The sequence below is a fragment of the Carassius carassius genome, chromosome 6, assembly GCF_963082965.1.
Source record: "Carassius carassius chromosome 6, fCarCar2.1, whole genome shotgun sequence".
NCBI classification, from domain to species: Eukaryota; Metazoa; Chordata; class Actinopteri; order Cypriniformes; family Cyprinidae; genus Carassius; species Carassius carassius.
In genome coordinates this window covers 31,299,590-31,323,574 of record NC_081760.1, presented here as the reverse complement: position 1 = coordinate 31,323,574, position 23,985 = coordinate 31,299,590, and the positions used below count along the sequence as shown (strand labels likewise).

General features: G+C 43.9%; 1 protein-coding gene across 1 annotated transcript; it reads left to right on the top strand.

Annotated features, from left to right (window-relative positions):
• Positions 1 to 225: 225 nt before the first annotated feature.
• Positions 226 to 23,985, top strand: LOC132141696 (uncharacterized; the record flags this gene model as incomplete). Its single annotated transcript, XM_059551362.1, has 9 exons — positions 226 to 384; positions 13,939 to 13,989; positions 14,762 to 14,774; positions 18,404 to 18,522; positions 19,111 to 19,161; positions 20,215 to 20,265; positions 20,651 to 20,663; positions 23,303 to 23,397; positions 23,938 to 23,985. Coding segments are annotated over 9 exons (600 nt in total), but the record flags the coding sequence as incomplete, so codon positions are not given.

The following is a 23,985-nucleotide window of genomic DNA, read 5'->3' as shown; positions in this document are numbered from 1 at the left end:
ACTCTAATGTCAACCAGTGACGCATCAACTACAACTCTGTCTGACACAACTACAACTACTGATGCAACAACATCTTTTGATTCCACAAGCACCCTGCTAATGTCAACAACTGATGCATCAACCACAACTCTGTCTGACACAACAACAACTACTAATGCTACAATAACTTTTGATTCCACAACCACCCATCTATTGTCAACAACTGATGCGTCAACTACATCTCCTTCTGACACCACAACTACTGATGCTACAACAACTTTTGATTCCACAAACACCCATCTAATGTTAACCACTGATGCGTCAACCACATCTCTGTCTGACACCACAACAACTACTGATGCAAGAAGTTTGACTTCCACAGCTACCCCTTCAGCATGTACGGCTGTAGCAACAACATCAACAAAAATAGATGAATCAGCCACAACATTGTCTGAACCCACAACAGCAAATGATGCAACCTCAGTTTTGGCTTTTACAACCACCTTTCCAACATCCTCAACTGTTGAACCAACATCAACAACATCTGATGCAGCAACCACAACTCTGTCTGTCACCACATCAACAACTGATGCAACTACACTATTGGCTTCCACAATCACACCTCTGACATCGACAACTATAGCACCAGCAGCAACATCTGATACAGCAACATCAACTTTGCCTGACACCACAACAACTATTGATACAACAACAATTTTGGCTTCTACATCCAGCAACCCAACATCCTCAACTACAGCAGCAGCGTCAACAACAACTGATGCAGAAAGAACAACTCTGTCTGACACCACTACAACTACTGATGCTACAACAACTTTGGCTTTCACAAACACCTTTCCAAACTCCTCAACTGTTGAACCAACATCAACAACATCTGATGCAGCAACCACAACTCTGTCTGACACCTCATCAATAACTGATGCAACCACAATCTTGGCTTCCATAACCACACCTATAACATCGACAACTATAGCACCAGCATCACCAACTGATGCAGCAACCACAACTCTGTCTGACACCAAATCAACAAATGATGTAACCACAATCTTGGCTTCCACAACCACACCTCTGACATCGACAACTATAGAACCTGTATCAACAACTGATGCAGCAACCACAACTCTGTCTGGCACCACTACAACTACTGATAGAACAACATCTTTTGATTCCACAATCACCACTCTAATGTCAACCACTGACGCATCAACTACAACTCTGTCTGACACAACTACAACTACTGATGCAACAACATCTTCAGATTCCACAAGCACCCCGCTAATGTCAACCACTGATGCATCAACCACAAGTCTGTCTGACACCACAACAACCACTGATGCAATTACAATTTTGGCTTCCACATCCACAGCTCTGAAACTGACAACTGTAGCACCAGCATCAACATTTGATGCATCAACAACAACTATGCCTGAAACCACAACAACTATTGATACAACAACAATTTTGGCTTCCACATCCAGCAACCCAACATCCTCAACTACAGCAGCAGCAGTGTCAACAACAATTGATGCAGAAACAACAACTCTCTCTGACACCACTACAACTACTGATGCTACAACAACTTTGGATTCCACAAGCACCCCGCTAATGTCAACATCTGATGCAGCAACCACAACTCTGTCTGTCACCACATCAACAACTGATGCAACCACAATCTTGGCTTCCACAACCACACCTCTGACATCGACAACTATAGCACCAGTATCAACAACTGATGCAGCAACCACAACTCTGTTTAGCACCACTACAACTACTGATATAACAACATCTTTTGATTCCACAACCACCACTCTAATGTCAACCACTGACGCATCAACTACAACTCTGTCTGAAACAACTACAACTACTGATGCAACAACATCTTTTGATTCCACAAGCACCCCGCTAATGTCAACCACTGATGCATCAACCACAACTCTGTCTGATACCACACCAACCACAGATGCAACTACAATTTTGGCTTCCACAACCACAGCTCTGAATCTGACAACTATAGCAGAAGCATCAACATCTGATGCAGCAACTACAACTATGCCTGACACCACAACAACTATTGATACAACAACAATTTTGGCTTCCACATCCAGCAACCCAACATCCTCAACTACAGCAGCAGGGTCAACAACAACTGATGCAGAAACAACAACTCTGTCTGACACCACTACAACTACTGATGCTACAACAACTTTGGATTCCACAAACACCCATTTAATGTCAACCACTGATGCGTCCACCACATCTCTGTCTGACACCACAACAACTACTGATGCAACAAGTTTGACTTCCACAACCACCCCTTCAGCATCTACAACTGGAGCAACAACATCAACAAAAATAGACGAATCAAGCACAACTTTGACTGAACCCACAACAACATATTATGCTACCTCAGTTTTGGCTTTCACAACCACCCCTTCAGCATCTACAACTGGAGCAACAACATCAACAATAACAGACGAATCAGCCACAACTTTGTCTGAACTGACAACAGCAACTGATGCAACCACAATCTTGGCTTCCACAACCACACCTCTGACATCGACAACTATAGCACCAGTATCAACAACTGATGCAGCAACAACAACTCTGTTTAGCACAACTACAACTACTGATGCAACAACATCTTTTGATTCCACAACCACCACTCTAATGTCAACCACTGACGCATCAACTACAACTCTGTCTGACACAACTACAACTACTGATGCAACAACATCTTTTGATTCCACAAGCACCCCGCTAATGTCAACCACTGATGCATCAACCACAACTCTGTCTGACACCACTACAAGCACAGATGCAACTACAATTTTTGCTTCCACAACCACACCTCTGACATCGACAACTATAGCACCAGTATCTACAACTGATGCAGCAACCACAACTCTGTCTGGCACCACTACAACTACTGATGGAACAACATCTTTTGATTCCACAATCACCACTCTAATGTCAACCACTGACGCATCAACTACAACTCTGTCTGACACCACAAAAACCACTGATGCAACAACATCTTTTGATTCCACAAGCACAGCTCTGAAACTGACAACTATAGCACCAGCATCAACATCTGATGCAGCAACAACAACTATGCCTGACACCACAACAACTATTGATACAACAGCAATTTTGGCTTCCACATCCAGCAACCCAACATCCTCAATTACAGCAGCAGCATCAACAACATCTGATGCAGCAACCACAACTCTGTCTGACACCACATCAACAACTGATGCGACCACAATATTGGCTTCCACAACCACACCTCTGACATCGACAACTATAACACCAGTATCAACAACTGAAGCAGCAACCACAACTCTGTCTGACACAACTACAACTACTGATGCAACAACATCTTTTGATTCCACAAGCACCCCGCTAATGTCAACCACTGATGCATCAACCACAACTCTGTCTGACACTACTACAACTACTGATGCTACAACATCTTTTGATTCCACAACCACCCCTCTAATGTCAACCAATGATGTAGCAACAACAACTCTGTCTGACACCACATCAACAACTTATGCATCCACAATCTTGGCTTCCACAACCACACCTCTGACATCGACAACTCTAGCACCAGCATCAACAACTGCTGCAGCAACAACAACTATGCCTGACACCACAACAACTATTGATACAACAACAATTTTTGCTTCCACATCCAGCAACCCAACATCCTCAACTACAGCAGCAGCGTCAACAACAACTGATGCAGAAACAAAAACTCTGTCTGACACCACTACAACTACTGATGCTACAAGTTTGACTTCCACAACCACCCCTTCAGCATCTACGACTGTAGCAACGACATCAACAATAATAGACGAATCAACCACAACTTTGTCTGAACCCACAACAGCAACTGATACAACCACAATCTTGGCTTCCACAACCACACCTCTGACATCGACAACTATAGCACCAGTATCAACAACTGATGCAGCAACCACAACTCTGTCTGGCACCACTACAACTACTGATGCAACAACATCTTTTGATTCCACAACCACCACTGTAATGTCAACCAGTGACGCATCAACTACAATTCTGTCTGACACAACTACAACTACTGATGAAAGAACATCTTTTGATTACACAAGCACCCTGCTAATGTCAACAACTGATGCATCAACCACAACTCTGTCTGACACAACAACAACTACTGATGCTACAACAACTTTTGATTCCACAACCACCCATCTATTGTCAATAACTGATGCGTCAACTACATCTTCTTCTGACACCACTACAACTACTGATGTTACAATAACTTTGGATTCAACAACCACCCATCTAATTTCAACCACTGATACGTCAACCACATCTCTGTCTGACCCCACAACCACTACTGATGCAACAGGTTTGACTTCCACAACCACCCCTTCAGCATCTACGACTGTATTAACAACATCAACAAAAATAGACGAATCAAGCACAACTTTGTCTGAACCCACAACAACAAATGATGCGACCTCAGTTTTGGCTTTCACAACCACCTTTCCAACATCGTCAACCGTTGAACGAACAACAACAACATCTGATGCAGCAACCACAACTCTGTCTGACACCACATTAACAACTGATGCAACCACAATCTTGGCTTCCACAACCACACCACTGACATCGACTACTATAGCACCAGCTTCAACAACTGATGCAGCAACCACAACTCTGTCTGACACCACATCAACAACTAATGCAACCACAATCTTGGCTTCCACAACCACACCTCTGACATCGACAACTCTAGCACCAGCATCAACAACTGCTGCAGCAACAACAACTATGTTTGACACCACAACAACTATTGATACAACAACAATTTTGGCTTCCACATCCAGCAACCCAACATCCTCAACTACAGCAGCAGCAGCGTCAACAACAATTGATGCAGAAACAACAACTCTGTCTGACACCACTACAACTACTGATGCTACAACAACTTTGGATTTCACAAACACCCATTTAATGTCAACCACTGATGCGTCCACCACATCTCTGTCTGACACCACAACAACTACTGATGCAACAAGTTTGACTTCCACAACCACCCCTTCAGCATCTACGACTGTAGCAACAACATCAACAAAAATAGACGAATCAACCACAACTTTGTCTGAACCCACAACAACAAATGATGCAACCTCAGTTTTGGCTTTCACAACCACCTTTCCAACATTCTCAACAGTTGAACCAACCACAACAACATCTGATCCAGCAACCACAACTCTGTCTGACACCACATCAACAAATGATGCAACCACAATCTTGGCTTCCACAACCACACCTCAGACATCGACAACTATAGCACCAGTATCAAAAACTGATGCAGCAACCACAACTCTGTTTAGCACAACTACAACTACTGATGCAACAACATCTTTTGATTCCACAACCACCACTCTAATGTCAACCACTGATGCATCAACTACAACTCTGTCTGACACAACTACAACTACTGATGCAACAACATCTTTTGATTCCACAAGCACCCCGCTAATGTCAACCACTGATGCATCAACCACAACTCTGTCTGACACCACTACAAGCACAGATGCAACTACAACTTTGGCTTCCACAACCACACATCTGACATCGACAACTATAGCACCAGTATCTACAACTGATGCAGCAACCACAACTCTGTCTGGCACCACTACAACTACTGATGGAACAACATCTTTTGATTCCACAATCACCACTCTAATGTCAACCACTGACGCATCAACTACAACTCTGTCTGACACAACTACAACTACTGATGCAACAACATCTTTTGATTCCACAAGCACCCCGCTAATGTCAACCACTGATGCATCAACCACAAGTTTGTCTGACACCACAAAAACCACTGATGCAACTACAATTTTGGCTTCCACAACCACAGCTCTGAAACTGACAACTATAGCACCAGCATCAACATCTGATGCAGCAACAACAACTATGCCTGACACCACAACAACTATTGATACAACAACAATTTTGGCTTCCACATCCAGCAACCCAACATCCTCAACTACAGGAGCAGCGTCAACAACAACTGATGCAGAAATAAAAACTCTGTCTGACACCACTACAACTACTGATGCTACAAGTTTGACTTCCACAACCACCCCTTCAGCATCTACGACTGTAGCAACGACATCAACAATAATAGACGAATCAACCACAACTTTGTCTGAACCGACAACAGCAACTGATGCAACCACAATCCTGGCTTCCACAACCACACCTCTGACATCGACAACTATAGCACCAGTATCAACAACTGATGCAGCAACCACAACTCTGTCTGGCACCACTACAACTACTGATGCAACAACATCTTTTGATTCCACAAGCACCCTGCTAATGTCAACAACTGATGCATCAACCACAACTCTGTCTGACACCACTACAACTACTGATGCTACAAGTTTGACTTCCACAACCACCCATCTATTGTCAACAACTGATGCGTCAACTACATCTTCTTCTGACACCACTACAACTACTGATGTTACAACAACTTTGGATTCCACAACCACCCATCTAATTTCAACCACTGATGCGTACACCACATCTCTGTCTGACACCACAACCACTACTGATGCAACAGGTTTGACTTCCACAACCACCCCTTCAGCATCTACGACTGTATTAACAACATCAACAAAAAAAGACGAATCAAGCACAACTTTGTCTGAACCCACAACAACAAATGATGCGACCTCAGTTTTGGCTTTCACAACCACCTTTCCAACATCATCAACTGTTGAACGAACAACAACAACATCTGATGCAGCAACCACAACTCTGTCTGGCACCACATTAACAACTGATGCAACCACAATCTTGGCTTCCACAACCACACCACTGACATCGACTACTATAGCACCAGCTTCAACAACTGATGCAGCAACCACAACTCTGGCTGACACCACATCAACAACTGATGCAACCACAATCTTGGCTTCCACAACCACACCTCTGACATCGACAACTCTAGGACCAGCATCAACAACTGCTGCAGCAACAACAACTATGCCTGACACCACAACAACTATTGATACAACAACAATTTTGGCTTCCACATCCAGCAACCCAACATCCTCAACTACAGCAGCAGCAGCGTCAACAACAACTGGTGCAGAAACAACAACTCTGTCTGACACCACTACAACTACTGATGCTACAACAACTTTGGATTCCACAAACACCCATTTAATGTCAACCACTGATGCGTACACCACATCTCTGTCTGACGCCACAACAACTACTGATGCAACAAGTTTGAATTCCACAACCACCCCTTCAGCCTCTACGACTGTAGCAACAACATCAACAAAAATAGACGAATCAACCACAACTTTGTCTGAACCCACAACAACAAATGATGCAACCTCAGTTTTGGCTTTCACAACCACCTTTCCAACATCCTCAACAGTTGAACCAACCACAACAACATCTGATCCAGCAACCACAACTCTGGCTGACACCACATCAACAACTGATGCAACCACATTCTTGGCTTCCACACCCATACCTCAGACATCGACAACTATAGCACCAGTAACAACAACTGATGCAGCAACCACAACTCTGTTTAGCACAACTACAACTACTGATGCAACAACATCTTTTGATTCCACAACCACCACTCTAATGTCAACCACTGACACATCAACTACAACTCTGTCTGACACAACTACAACTACTGATGCAACAACATCTTTTGATTCCACAAGCACCCCGCTAATGTCAACCACTGATGCATCAACCACAACTCTGTCTGACACCACTACAAGTACAGATGCAACTACAATTTTGGCTTCCACAACCACACCTCTGACATCGAAAACTATAGCACCAGTATCTACAACTGATGCAGCAACCACAACTCTGTCTGGCACCACTACAACTACTGATGGAACAACATCTTTTGATTCCACAATCATCACTCTAATGTCAACCACTGACGCATCAACTACAACTCTGTCTGACACCACAAAAACCACTGATGCAACAACATCTTTTGATTCCACAAGCACAGCTCTGAAACTGACAACTATAGCACCAGCATCAACATCTGATGCAGCAACAACAACTATGCCTGACACCACAACAACTATTGATACAACAGCAATTTTGGCTTCCACATCCAGCAACCCAACATCCTCAACTACTGCAGCAGCGTCAACAACATCTGATGCAGCAGCCAAAACTCTGTCTGACACCACATCAACAACTGATGCAACCACAATCTTGGCTTCCACAACCACACCTCTGACATCGACAACTATAGCACCAGTATCAACAACTGATGCAGCAACCACAACTCTGTCTGGCACCACTACAACTACTGATGGAACAACATCTTTTGATTCCACAACCACCACTCTAATGTCAACCACTGATGCATCAACTACAACTCTGTCTGACACAACTACAACTACTGATGCAACAACATCTTTTGATTCCACAAGCACCCCGCTAATGTCAACCACTGATGCATCAACCACAACTCTGTCTGACACTACTACAACTACTGATGCTACAACATCTTTTGATTCCACAACCACCCCTCTAATGTCAACCAATGATGTAGCAACAACAACTCTGTCTGACACCACAACAACAAATGATGCGACCTCAGTTTTGGCTTTCACAACCACCTTTCCAACATCATCAACTGTTGAACGAACAACAACAACATCTGATGCAGCAACCACAACTCTGTCTGACACCACATTAACAACTGATGCAACCACAATCTTGGCTTCCACAACCACACCACTGACATCGACTACTATAGCACCAGCTTCAACAACTGATGCAGCAACCACAACTCTGGCTGACACCACATCAACAACTGATGCAACCACAATCTTGGCTTCCACAACCACACCTCTGACATCGACAACTCTAGGACCAGCATCAACAACTGCTGCAGCAACAACAACTATGCCTGACACCACAACAACTATTGATACAACAACAATTTTGGCTTCCACATCCAGCAACCCAACATCCTCAACTACAGCAGCAGCAGCGTCAACAACAACTGGTGCAGAAACAACAACTCTGTCTGACACCACTACAACTACTGATGCTACAACAACTTTGGATTCCACAAACACCCATTTAATGTCAACCACTGATGCGTACACCACATCTCTGTCTGACGCCACAACAACTACTGATGCAACAAGTTTGAATTCCACAACCACCCCTTCAGCATCTACGACTGTAGCAACAACATCAACAAAAATAGACGAATCAACCACAACTTTGTCTGAACCCACAACAACAAATGATGCAACCTCAGTTTTGGCTTTCACAACCACCTTTCCAACATCCTCAACAGTTGAACCAACCACAACAACATCTGATCCAGCAACCACAACTCTGGCTGACACCACATCAACAACTGATGCAACCACATTCTTGGCTTCCACACCCATACCTCAGACATCGACAACTATAGCACCAGTAACAACAACTGATGCAGCAACCACAACTCTGTTTAGCACAACTACAACTACTGATGCAACAACATCTTTTGATTCCACAACCACCACTCTAATGTCAACCACTGACACATCAACTACAACTCTGTCTGACACAACTACAACTACTGATGCAACAACATCTTTTGATTCCACAAGCACCCCGCTAATGTCAACCACTGATGCATCAACCACAACTCTGTCTGACACCACTACAAGTACAGATGCAACTACAATTTTGGCTTCCACAACCACACCTCTGACATCGAAAACTATAGCACCAGTATCTACAACTGATGCAGCAACCACAACTCTGTCTGGCACCACTACAACTACTGATGGAACAACAATTTTTGATTCCACAATCATCACTCTAATGTCAACCACTGACGCATCAACTACAACTCTGTCTGACACCACAAAAACCACTGATGCAACAACATCTTTTGATTCCACAAGCACAGCTCTGAAACTGACAACTATAGCACCAGCATCAACATCTGATGCAGCAACAACAACTATGCCTGACACCACAACAACTATTGATACAACAGCAATTTTGGCTTCCACATCCAGCAACCCAACATCCTCAACTACTGCAGCAGCGTCAACAACATCTGATGCAGCAGCCAAAACTCTGTCTGACACCACATCAACAACTGATGCGACCACAATCTTGGCTTCCACAACCACACCTCTGACATCGACAACTATAGCACCAGTATCAACAACTGATGCAGCAACCACAACTCTGTCTGGCACCACTACAACTACTGATGGAACAACATCTTTTGATTCCACAACCACCACTCTAATGTCAACCACTGATGCATCAACTACAACTCTGTCTGACACAACTACAACTACTGATGCAACAACATCTTTTGATTCCACAAGCACCCCGCTAATGTCAACCACTGATGCATCAACCACAACTCTGTCTGACACTACTACAACTACTGATGCTACAACATCTTTTGATTCCACAACCACCCCTCTAATGTCAACCAATGATGTAGCAACAACAACTCTGTCTGACACCACATCAACAACTGATGCATCCACAATCTTGGCTTTCACAACCACACCTCTGACATCGACAACTCTAGCACCAGCATCAACAACTGCTGCAGCAACAACAACTATGCCTGACACCACAACAACTATTTATACAACAACAATTTTGGCTTCCACATCCAGCAACCCAACATCCTCAACTACAGCAGCAGCGTCAACAACAACTGATGCAGAAACAAAAACTCTGTCTGACACCACTACAACTACTGATGCTACAAGTTTGACTTCCACAACCACCCCTTCAGCATCTACGACTGTAGCAACGACATCAACAATAATAGACGAATCAACCACAAGTTTGTCTGAACCCACAACAGCAGCTGATACAACCACAATCTCGGCTTCCACAACCACACCTCTGACATCAACAACTAAAGCACCAGTATCAACAACTGATGCAGCAACCACAACTCTGTCTGGCACCACTACAACTACTGATGTAACAACATCTTTTGATTCCACAAACACCACTGTAATGTCAACCAGTGATGCATCAACTACAATTCTGTCTGACACAACAACAACTACTGATGCTACAACAACTTTGGATTCAACAACCACCCATCTAATTTCAACAACTGATACGTTAACCACATCTCTGTCTGACACCACAACCACTACTGATGCAACAGGTTTGACTTCCACAACCACCCTTTCAGCATCTACGACTGTATTAACAACATCAACAAAAATAGACGAATCAACCACAACTTTGTCTGAACCCACAACAACAAATGATGCGACCTCAGTTTTGGCTTTCACAACCACCTTTCCAACATCGTCAACTGTTGAACGAACAACAACAACATCTGATGCAGCAACCACAACTCTGTCTGACACCACATTAACAACTGATGCAACCACAATCTTGGCTTCCACAACCACACCACTGACATCGACTACTATAGCACCAGCTTCAACAACTGATGCAGCCACCACAACTCTGGCTGACACCACATCAACAACTGATGCAACCACAATCTTGGCTTCCACAACCACACCTCTGACATCGACAACTCTAGCACCAGCATCAACAACTGCTGCAACAACAACAACTATGCCTGACACCACAACAACTTTTGATACAACAACAATTTTGGCTTCCACATCCAGCAACCCAACATCCTCAACTACAGCAGCAGCAGCGTCAACAACAATTGATGCAGAAACAACAACTCTGTCTGACACCACTACAACTACTGATGCTACAACAACTTTGGATTCCACAAACACCCATTTAATGTCAACCACTGATGCGTCCACCACATCTCTGTCTGACACCACAACAACTACTGATGCAACAAGTTTGACTTTCACAACCACCCTTTCAGCATCTACGACTGTAGCAACAACATCAACAAAAATAGACGAATCACCCACAACTTTGTCTGAACCCACAACAACAAATGATGCAACCTCAGTTTTGGCTTTCACAACCACCTTTCCAACATCCTCAACAGTTGAACCAACCACAACAACATCTGATCCAGCAACAACAACTCTGTCTGACACCACATCAACAAATGATGCAACCACAATCTTGGCTTCCACAACCACACCTCTGACATCGACAACTATAGCACCAGTATCAACAACTGATGCAGCAACCACAACTCTGGCTGACACCACATCAACAACTGATGCAACCACAATCTTGGCTTCCACAACCACACCTCAGACATCGACAACTATAGCACCAGTATCAACAACTGATGCAGCAACCACAACTCTGTTTAGCACAACTACAACTACTGATGCAACAACATCTTTTGATTCCACAACCACCACTGTAATGTCAACCAGTGACGCATCAACTACAATTCTGTCTGACACAACTACAACTACTGATGAAAGAACATCTTTTGATTCCACAAGCACCCTGCTAATGTCAACCACTGATGCATCAACCACAACTCTGTCTGACACTACTACAACTACTGATGCTACAACATCTTTTGATTCCACAACCACCCCTCTAATGTCAACCAATGATGTAGCAACAACAACTCTGTCTGACACCACATCAACAACTGATGCATCCACAATCTTGGCTTCCACAACCACACCTCTGACATCGACAACTCTAGCACCAGCATCAACAACTGCTGCAGCAACAACAGCTATGCCTGACACCACAACAACTATTGATACAACAACAATTTTGGTTTCCACATCCAGCAACCCAGCATCCTCAACTACAGCAGCAGCGTCAACAACAACTGATGCAGAAACAAAAGCTCTGTCTGACACCACTACAACTACTGATGCTACAAGTTTGACTTCCTCAACCACCCCTTCAGCATCTACGACTGTAGCAACGAAATTAACAATAAGAGACGAATCAACCACAACTTTGTCTGAACCCACAACAGCAACTGATGCAACCACAATCTTCGCTTCCACAACCACACCTCTGACATCGACAACTATAGCCCCAGTATCAACAACTGATGCAGCAACCACAACTCTGTCTGGCACCACTACAACTACTGATGCAACAACATCTTTTGATTCCACAACCACCACTGTAATGTCAACCAGTGACGCATCAACTACAATTCTGTCTGACACAACTACAACTACTGATGAAAGAACATCTTTTGATTCCACAAGCACCCTGCTAATGTCAACAACTGATGCATCAACCACAACTCTGTCTGACACAACAACAACTACTGATGCGTCAACTACATCTTCTTCTGACACCACTACAACTACTGATGTTACAACAACTTTGGATTCCACAACCACCCATCTAATTTCAACCACTGATACGTCAACCACATCTCTGTCTGACACCACAACCACTACTGATGCAACAGGTTTGACTTCCACAACCACCCTTTCAGTATCTACGACTGTATTAACAACATCAACAAAAATAGACAAATCAACCACAACTTTGTCTGAACCCACAACAACAAATGATGCGACCTCAGTTTTGGCTTTCACAACCACTTTTCCAACATCGTCAACTGTTGAACGAACAACAACAACATCTGATGCAGCAACCACAACTCTGTCTGACACCACATTAACAACTGATGCAACCACAATCTTGGCTTCCACAACCACACCACTGACATCGACAACTCTAGCACCAGCATCAACAACTGCTGCAGCAACAACAACTATGCCTGACACCACAACAACTATTGATACAACAACAATTTTGGCTTCCACATCCAGCAACCCAACATCCTCAACTACAGCAGCAGCAGCGTCAACAACAATTGGTGCAGAAACAACAACTCTGTCTGACACCACTACAACTACTGATGCTACAACAACTTTGGATTCCACAAACACCCATTTAATGTCAACCACTGATGCGTACACCACATCTCTGTCTGACGCCACAACAACTACTGATGCAACAAGTTTGACTTCCACAACCACCCCTTCAGCATCTACGACTGTAGCAACAACATCAACAAAAATAGACGAATCAACCACAACTTTGTCTGAACCCACAACAACAAATGATGCAACCTCAGTTTTGGCTTTCACAACCACCTTTCCAACATCCTCAACAGTTGAACCAACCACAACAACATCTGATTCAGCAACCACAACTCTGGCCGACACCACATCAACAACTGATGCAACCACATTCTTGGCTTCCACAACCATACCTCAGACATCAACAACTATAGCACCAGTATCAACAACTGATGCAGCAACCACAACTCTGTTTAGCACAACTACAACTACTGATGCAACAACATCTTTTGATTCCACAACCACCACTCTAATGTCAACCACCGACGCATCAACTACAACTCTGTCTGACACAACTACAACTACTGATGCAACCACATCTTTTGATTCCACAAGCACCCCGCTAATGTCAACCACTGATGCATCAACCACAACTCTGTCTGACACCACTACAAGCACAGATGCAACTACAATTTTGGCTTCCACAACCACACCTCTGACGTCGACAACTATAGCACCAGTATCAACAACTGATGCAGCAACCACAACTCTGTCTGGCACCACTACAACTACTGATGGAACAACATCTTTTGATTCCACAACCACCACTCTAATGTCAACCACTGATGCATCAACCACAACTCTGTCTGACACTACTACAACTACTGATGCTACAACATCTTTTGCTTCCACAACCACCCCTCTAATGTCAACCAATGATGTAGCAACAACAACTCTGTCTGACACCACATCAACAACTGATGCATCCACAATCTTGGCTTCCACAACCACACCTCTGACATCGACAACTCTAGCACCAGCATCAACAACTGCTGCAGCAACTTCAACTATGCCTGACACCACAACAACTATTGATACAACAACAATTTTGGCTTCCACATCCAGCAACCCAACATCCTCAACTACAGCAGCAGCGTCAACAACAACTGATGCAGAAACAAAAACTCTGTCTGACACCACTACAACTACTGATGCTACAAGTTTAACTTCCACAACCACCCCTTCAGCATCTACGACTGTAGCAACGACATCAACAATAATAGACGAATCAACCACAACTTTGTCTGAACCCACAACAGCAACTGATGCAACCACAATCTTGGCTTCCACAACCACACCTCTGACATCGACAACTATAGCACCAGTATCAACAACTGATGCAGCAACCACAACTCTATCTGGCACCACTACAACTACTGATGAAACAACATCTTTTGATTCCACAAGCACCCTGCTAATGTCAACAACTGATGCATCAACCACAACTCTGTCTGACACAACAACAACTACTGATGCTACAACAACTTTTGATTCCACAACCAACCATCTATTGCCAACAACTGATGCGTCAACTACATCTTCTTCTGACACCACTACAACTACTGATGTTACAACAACTTTGGATTCCACAACCACCCATCTAATTTCAACCACTGATACGTCAACCACATCTCTGTCTGACACCACAACCACTACTGATGCAACAGGTTTGACTTCCACAAACACCCCTTCAGCATCTACGACTGTATTAACAACATCAACAAAAATAGACGAATCAACCACAACTTTGTCTGAACCCACAACAACAAATGATGCGACCTCAGTTTTGGCTTTCACAGCCACCTTTCCAACATCCTCAACTGTTGAACGAACAACAACAACATCTGATGCAGTAACCACAACTCTGTCTGACACCACATTAACAACTGATGCAACCACAATCTTGACTTCCACATCCACACCACTGACATCGACTACTATAGCACCAGCATCAACAACTGATGCAGCAACCACAACTATGGCTGACACCACATCAACAACTGATGCAACCACAATCTTGGCTTCCACAACCACACCTCTGACATCGACAACTCGAGCACCCCCATCAACAACTGCTGCAGCAACAACAACTATGCCTGACACCACCACAACTATTGATACAACAACAATTTTGGCTTCCACATCCAGCAACCCAACATCCTCAACTACAGCAGCAGCAGCGTCAACAACAATTGATGCAGAAACAACAACTCTGTCTGACACCACTACAACTACTGATGCTACAACAACTTTGGATTCCACAAACACCCATTTAATGTCAACCACTGATGCGTCCACCACATCTCTGTCTGACACCACAACAACTACTGATGCAACAAGTTTGACTTCCACAACCACCCCTTCAGCATCTACGACTGTAGCAACAACATCAACAAAAATAGACGAATCAACCACAACTTTGTCTGAACTCACAACAACAAATGATGCAACCTCAGTTTTGGCTTTCACAACCACCTTTCCAACATCCTCAACAGTTGAACCAACAACAACAACATCTGATCCAGCAACCACAACTCTATCTGACACCACATCAACAACTGATGCAACCACAATCTTGGCTTCCACAACCACACCTCTGACATCGACAACTATAGCACCAGTATCAACAACTGATGCAGCAACCACAACTCTGGCTGACACCACATCAACAACTGATGCAACCACAATCTTGGCTTCCACAACCACACCTCAGACATCGACAACTATAGCACCAGTATCAACAACTGATGCAGCAACCACAACTCTGTTTAGCACAACTACAACTACTGATGCAACAACATCTTTTGATTCCACAACCACCACTCTAATGTCAACCACTGACGCATCAACTACAACTCTGTCTGACACAACTACAACTACTGATGCAACAACATCTTTTGATTCCACAAGCACCCCGCTAATGTCAACCACTGATGCATCAACCACAACTCTGTCTGACACCACTACAAGCACAGATGCAACTACAACTTTGGCTTTCACAACCACACCTCTGACATCGACAACTATAGCACCAGTATCAACAACTGATGCAGCAACCACAACTCTGTCTGGCACCACTACAACTACTGATGGAACAACATCTTTTGATTCCACAACCACCACTCTAATGTCAACCACTGATGCATCAACTACAACTCTGTCTGACACAACTACAACTACTGATGCAACAACATCTTTTGATTCCACAAGCACCCCGCTAATGTCAACCAATGATGTAGCAACAACAACTCTGTCTGACACCACATCAACAACTGATGCATCCACAATCTTTGCTTCCACAACCACACTTCTGACATCAACAACTCTAGCACCAGCATCAACAACTGCTGCAGCAACAACAGCTATGCCTGACACCACAACAACTATTGATACAACAACAATTTTGGCTTCCACATCCAGCAACCCAACATCCTCAACTACAGCAGCAGCGTCAACAACAACTGATGCAGAAACAAAAACTCTGTCTGACACCACTAGAACTACTGATGCTACAAGTTTGACTTCCACAACCACCCCTTCAGCATCTACGACTGTAGCAACGACATTAACAATAATAGACGAATCAACCACAATTTTGTCTGAACCGACAACAGCAACTGATGCAACCACAATCCTGGCTTCCACAACCACACCTCTGACATCGACAACTATAGCACCAGTATCAACAACTGATGCAGCAACCACAACTCTGTCTGGCACCACTACAACTACTGATGCAACAACATCTTTTGATTCCACAAGCACCCTGCTAATGTCAACAACTGATGCATCAACCACAACTCTGTCTGACACAACAACAACTACTGATGCTACAACAACTTTTGATTCCACAACCACCCATCTATTGTCAACAACTGATGCGTCAACTACATCTTCTTCTGACACCACTACAACTACTGATGTTACAACAACTTTGGATTCCACAACCACCCATCTAATTTCAACCACTGATGCGTACACCACATCTCTGTCTGACACCACAACCACTACTGATGCAACAGGTTTGACTTCCACAACCACCCCTTCAGCATCTACGACTGTATTAACAACATCAACAAAAATAGATGAATCAAGCACAACTTTGTCTGAACCCACAACAACAAATGATGCAACCTCAGTTTTGGCTTTCACAACCACCTTTCCAACATCGTCAACTGTTGAACGAACAACAACAACATCTGATGCAGCAACCACAACTCTGTCTGACACCACATTAACAACTGATGCAACCACAATCTTGGCTTCCACAACCACACCACTGACATCGACTACTATAGCACCAGCTTCAACAACTGATGCAGCAACCACAACTCTGGCTGACACCACATCAACAACTGATGCAACCACAATCTTGGCTTCCACAACCACACCTCTGACATCGACAACTCTAGGACCAGCATCAACAACTGCTGCAGCAACAACAACTATGCCTGACACCACAACAACTATTGATACAACAACAATTTTGGCTTCCACATCCAGCAACCCAACATCCTCAACTACAGCAGCAGCAGCATCAACAACAATTGGTGCAGAAACAACAACTCTGTCTGACACCACTACAACTACTGATGCTACAACAACTTTGGATTCCACAAACACCCATTTAATGTCAACCACTGATGCGTACACCACATCTCTGTCTGACACCACAACAACTACTGATGCAACAAGTTTGACTTCCACAACCACCCCTTCAGCATCTACGACTGTAGCAACAACATCAACAAAAATAGACGAATCAACCACAACTTTGTCTGAACCCACAACAACAAATGATGCAACCTCAATTTTGGCTTTCACAACCACCTTTCCAACATCCTCAACAGTTGAACCAACCACAACAACATCTGATCCAGCAACCACAACTCTGGCTGACACCACATCAACAACTGATGCAACCACATTCTTGGCTTCCACAACCATACCTCAGACATCGACAACTATAGCACCAGTATCAACAACTGATGCAGCAACCACAACTCTGTTTAGCACAACTACAACTACTGATGCAACAACATCTTTTGATTCCACAACCACCACTCTAATATCAACCACTGACGCATCAACTACAACTCTGTCTGACACAACTACAACTACTGATGCAACAACATCTTTTGATTCCACAAGCACCCCGCTAATGTCAACCACTGATGCATCAACCACAACTCTGTCTGACACCACTACAAGTACAGATGCAACTACAATTTTGGCTTCCACAACCACACCTCTGACATCGACAACTATAGCACCAGTATCTACAACTGATGCAGCAACCACAACTCTGTCTGGCACCACTACAACTACTGATGGAACAACATCTTTTGATCCCACAATCACCACTCTAATGTCAACCAATGACGCATCAACTACAACTCTGTCTGACACCACAAAAACCACTGATGCAACAACATCTTTTGATTCCACAAGCACAGCTCTGAAACTGACAACTATAGCACCAGCATCAACATCTGATGCAGCAACAACAACTATGCCTGACACCACAACAACTATTGATACAAAAGCAATTTTGGCTTCCACATCCAGCAACCCAACATCCTCAATTACAGCAGCAGCGTCAACAACATCTGATTCAGCAACCAAAACTCTGTCTGACACCACATCAACAACTGATGCGACCACAATCTTGGCTTCCACAACCACACCTTTGACATCGACAACTCTAGCACCAGCATCAACAACTGCTGCAGCAACAACAACTATGTCTGACACCACAACAACTATTGATACAACAGCAATTTTGGCTTCCACATCCAGCAACCCAACATCCTCAATTACAGCAGCAGCGTCAACAACATCTGATGCAGCAACCAAAACTCTGTCTGACACCACATCAACAACTGATGCGACCACAATCTTGGCTTCCACAACCACACCTCTGACATCGACAACTATAGCACCAGTATCAACAACTGATGCAGCAACCACAACTCTGTCTGGCACCACTACAACTACTGATGGAACAACATCTTTTGATTCCACAATCACCACTCTAATGTCAACCACTGACGCATCAACTACAACTCTGTCTGACACAACTACAACTACTGATGCAACAACATCTTTTGATTCCACAAGCACCCCGCTAATGTCAACCACTGAAGCATCAACCACAAGTTTGTCTGACACCACAAAAACCACTGATGCAACTACAATTTTGGCTTCCACAACCACAGCTCTGAAACTGACTACTATAGCACCATCATCAACATCTGATGCAGCAACAACAACTATGCCTGACACCACAACAACTATTGATACAACAACAATTTTGGCTTCCACATCCAGCAACCCAACATCCTCAACTACAGCAGCAGCGTCAACAACATCTGATGCAGCAACCACATCTCTGTCTGACACCACATCAACAACTGATGCAACCACAATCTTGGCTTCCACAACCACACCTCTGACATCGACAACTATAGCACCAGTATCAACAACTGATGCAGCAACCACAACTCTGTCTGGCCCCACTACAACTACTGATGGAACAACATCTTTTGATTCCACAACCACCACTCTAATGTCAACCACTGATGCATCAACTACAACTCTGTCTGACACAACTACATCTACTGATGCAACAACATCTTTTGATTCCACAAGCACCCCGCTAATGTCAACCACTGATGCATCAACCACAACTCTGTCTGACACTACTACAACTACTGATGCTACAACATCTTTTGATTCCACAACCACCCCTCTAATGTCAACCAATGATGTAGCAACAACAACTCTGTCTGACACCACATCAACAACTGATGCATCCACAATCTTGGCTTCCACAACCACACCTCTGACATCGACAACTCTAGCACCAGCATCAACAACTGCTGCAGCAACAACAGCTATGCCTGACACCACAACAACTATTGATACAACAACAATTTTGGCTTCCACATCCAGCAACCCAACATCCTCAACTACAGCAGCAGCGTCAACAACAACTGATGCAGAAACAAAAGCTCTGTCTGACACCACTACAACTACTGATGCTACAAGTTTGACTTCCTCAACCACCCCTTCAGCATCTACAACTGTAGCAACGACATTAACAATAAGAGACGAATCAACCACAACTTTGTCTGAACCCACAACAGCAACTGATGCAACCACAATCTTCGCTTCCACAACCACACCTCTGACATCGACAACTATAGCACCAGTATCAACAACTGATGCAGCAACCACAACTCTGTCTGGCACCACTACAACTACTGATGCAACAACATCTTTTGATTCCACAACCACCACTGTAATGTCAACCAGTGACGCATCAACTACAATTCTGTCTGACACAACTACAACTACTGATGAAAGAACATCTTTTGATTCCACAAGCACCCTGCTAATGTCAACAACTGATGCATCAACTACAACTCTGTCTGACACAACAACAACTACTGATGCGTCAACTACATCTTCTTCTGACACCACTACAACTACTGATGTTACAACAACTTTGGATTCCACAACCACCCATCTAATTTCAACCACTGATACGTCAACCACATCTCTGTCTGACACCACAACCACTTCTGATGCAACAAGTTTGACTTCCACAACCACCCCTTCAGTATCTACAACTGTATTAACAACATCAACAAAAATAGACAAATCAACCACAACGTTGTCTGAACCCACAACAACAAATGATGCGACCTCAGTTTTGGCTTTCACAACCACTTTTCCAACATCGTCAACTGTTGAACGAACAACAACAACATCTGATGCAGCAACCACAACTCTGTCTGACACCACATTAACAACTGATGCAACCACAATCTTGGCTTCCACAACCACACCACTGACATCGACTACTATAGCACCAGCTTCAACAACTGATGCAGCAACCACAACTCTGGCTGACACCACATCAACAACTGATGCAACCACAATCTTGGCTTCCACAACCACACCTCTGACATCGACAACTCTAGCACCAGCATCAACAACTGCTGCAGCAACAACAACTATGCCTGACACCACAACAACTATTGATACAACAACAATTTTGGCTTCCACATCCAGCAACCCAACATCCTCAACTACAGCAGCAGCAGCGTCAACAACAATTGGTGCAGAAACAACAACTCTGTCTGACACTACTACAACTACTGATGCTACAACAACTTTGGATTCCACAAACACCCATTTAATGTCAACCACTGATGCGTACACCACATCTCTGTCTGACACCACAACAACTACTGATGCAACAAGTTTGACTTCCACAACCACCCCTTCAGCATCTACGACTGTAGCAACAACATCAACAAAAATAGACGAATCAACCACAACTTTGTCTGAACCCACAACAACAAATGATGCAACCTCAGTTTTGGCTTTCACAACCACCTTTCCAACATCCTCAACAGTTGAACCAACCACAACAACATCTGATCCAGCAACCACAACTCTGGCTGACACCACATCAACAACTGATGCAACCACATTCTTGGCTTCCACAACCATACCTCAGACATCGACAACTATAGCACCAGTATCAACAACTGATGCAGCAACCACAACTCTGTTTAGCACAACTACAACTACTGATGCAACAACATCTTTTGATTCCACAACCACCACTCTAATGTCAACCACTGACGCATCAACTACAACTCTGTCTGACACAACTACAACTACTGATGCAACAACATCTTTTGATTCCACAAGCACCCCGCTAATGTCAACCACTGATGCATCAACCACAACTCTATCTGACACCACTACAAGTACAGATGCAACTACAATTTTGGCTTCCACAACCACACCTCTGACATCGACAACTATAGCACCAGTATCTACAACTGATGCAGCAACCACAACTCTGTCTGGCACCACTACAACTACTGATGGAACAACATCTTTTGATTCCACAATCACCACTCTAATGTCAACCAATGACGCATCAACTACAACTCTGTCTGACACCACAAAAACCACTGATGCAACAACATCTTTTGATTCCACAAGCACAGCTCTGAAACTGACAACTATAGCACCAGCATCAACATCTGATGCAGCAACAACAACTATGCCTGACACCACAACAACTATTGATACAAAAGCAATTTTGGCTTCCACATCCAGCAACCCAACATCCTCAATTACAGCAGCAGCGTCAACAACATCTGATTCAGCAACCAAAACTCTGTCTGACACCACATCAACAACTGATGCGACCACAATCTTGGCTTCCACAACCACACCTCTGACATCGACAACTCTAGCACCAGCATCAACAACTGCTGCAGCAACAACAACTATGTCTGACACCACAACAACTATTGATACAACAGCAATTTTGGCTTCCACATCCAGCAACCCAACATCCTCAATTACAGCAGCAGCGTCAACAACATCTGATGCAGCAACCAAAACTCTGGCCGACACCACATCAACAACTGATGCAACCACATTCTTGGCTTCCACAACCATACCTCAGACATCGACAACTATAGCACCAGTATCAACAACTTATGCAGCAACCACAACTCTGTTTAGCACAACTACAACTACTGATGCAACAACATCTTTTGATTCCACAACCACCACTCTAATGTCAACCACTGACGCATCAACTACAACTCTGTCTGACAAAACTACATCTACTGATGCAACAACATCTTTTGATTCCACAAGCACCCCGCTAATGTCAACCACTGATGCATCAACCACAACTCTGTCTGACACCACTACAAGCACAGATGCAACTACAATTTTGGCTTCCACAACCACACCTCTGACGTCGACAACTATAGCACCAGTATCAACAACTGATGCAGCAACCACAACTCTGTCTGGCACCACTACAACTACTGATGGAACAACATCTTTTGATTCCACAACCACCACTCTAATGTCAACCAATGATGCATCAACCACAACTCTGTCTGACACTACTACAACTACTGATGCTACAACATCTTTTGATTCCACAACCACCCCTCTAATGTCAACCAATGATGTAGCAACAACAACTCTGTCTGACACCACATCAACAACTGATGCATCCACAATCTTGGCTTCCACAACCACACCTCTGACATCGACA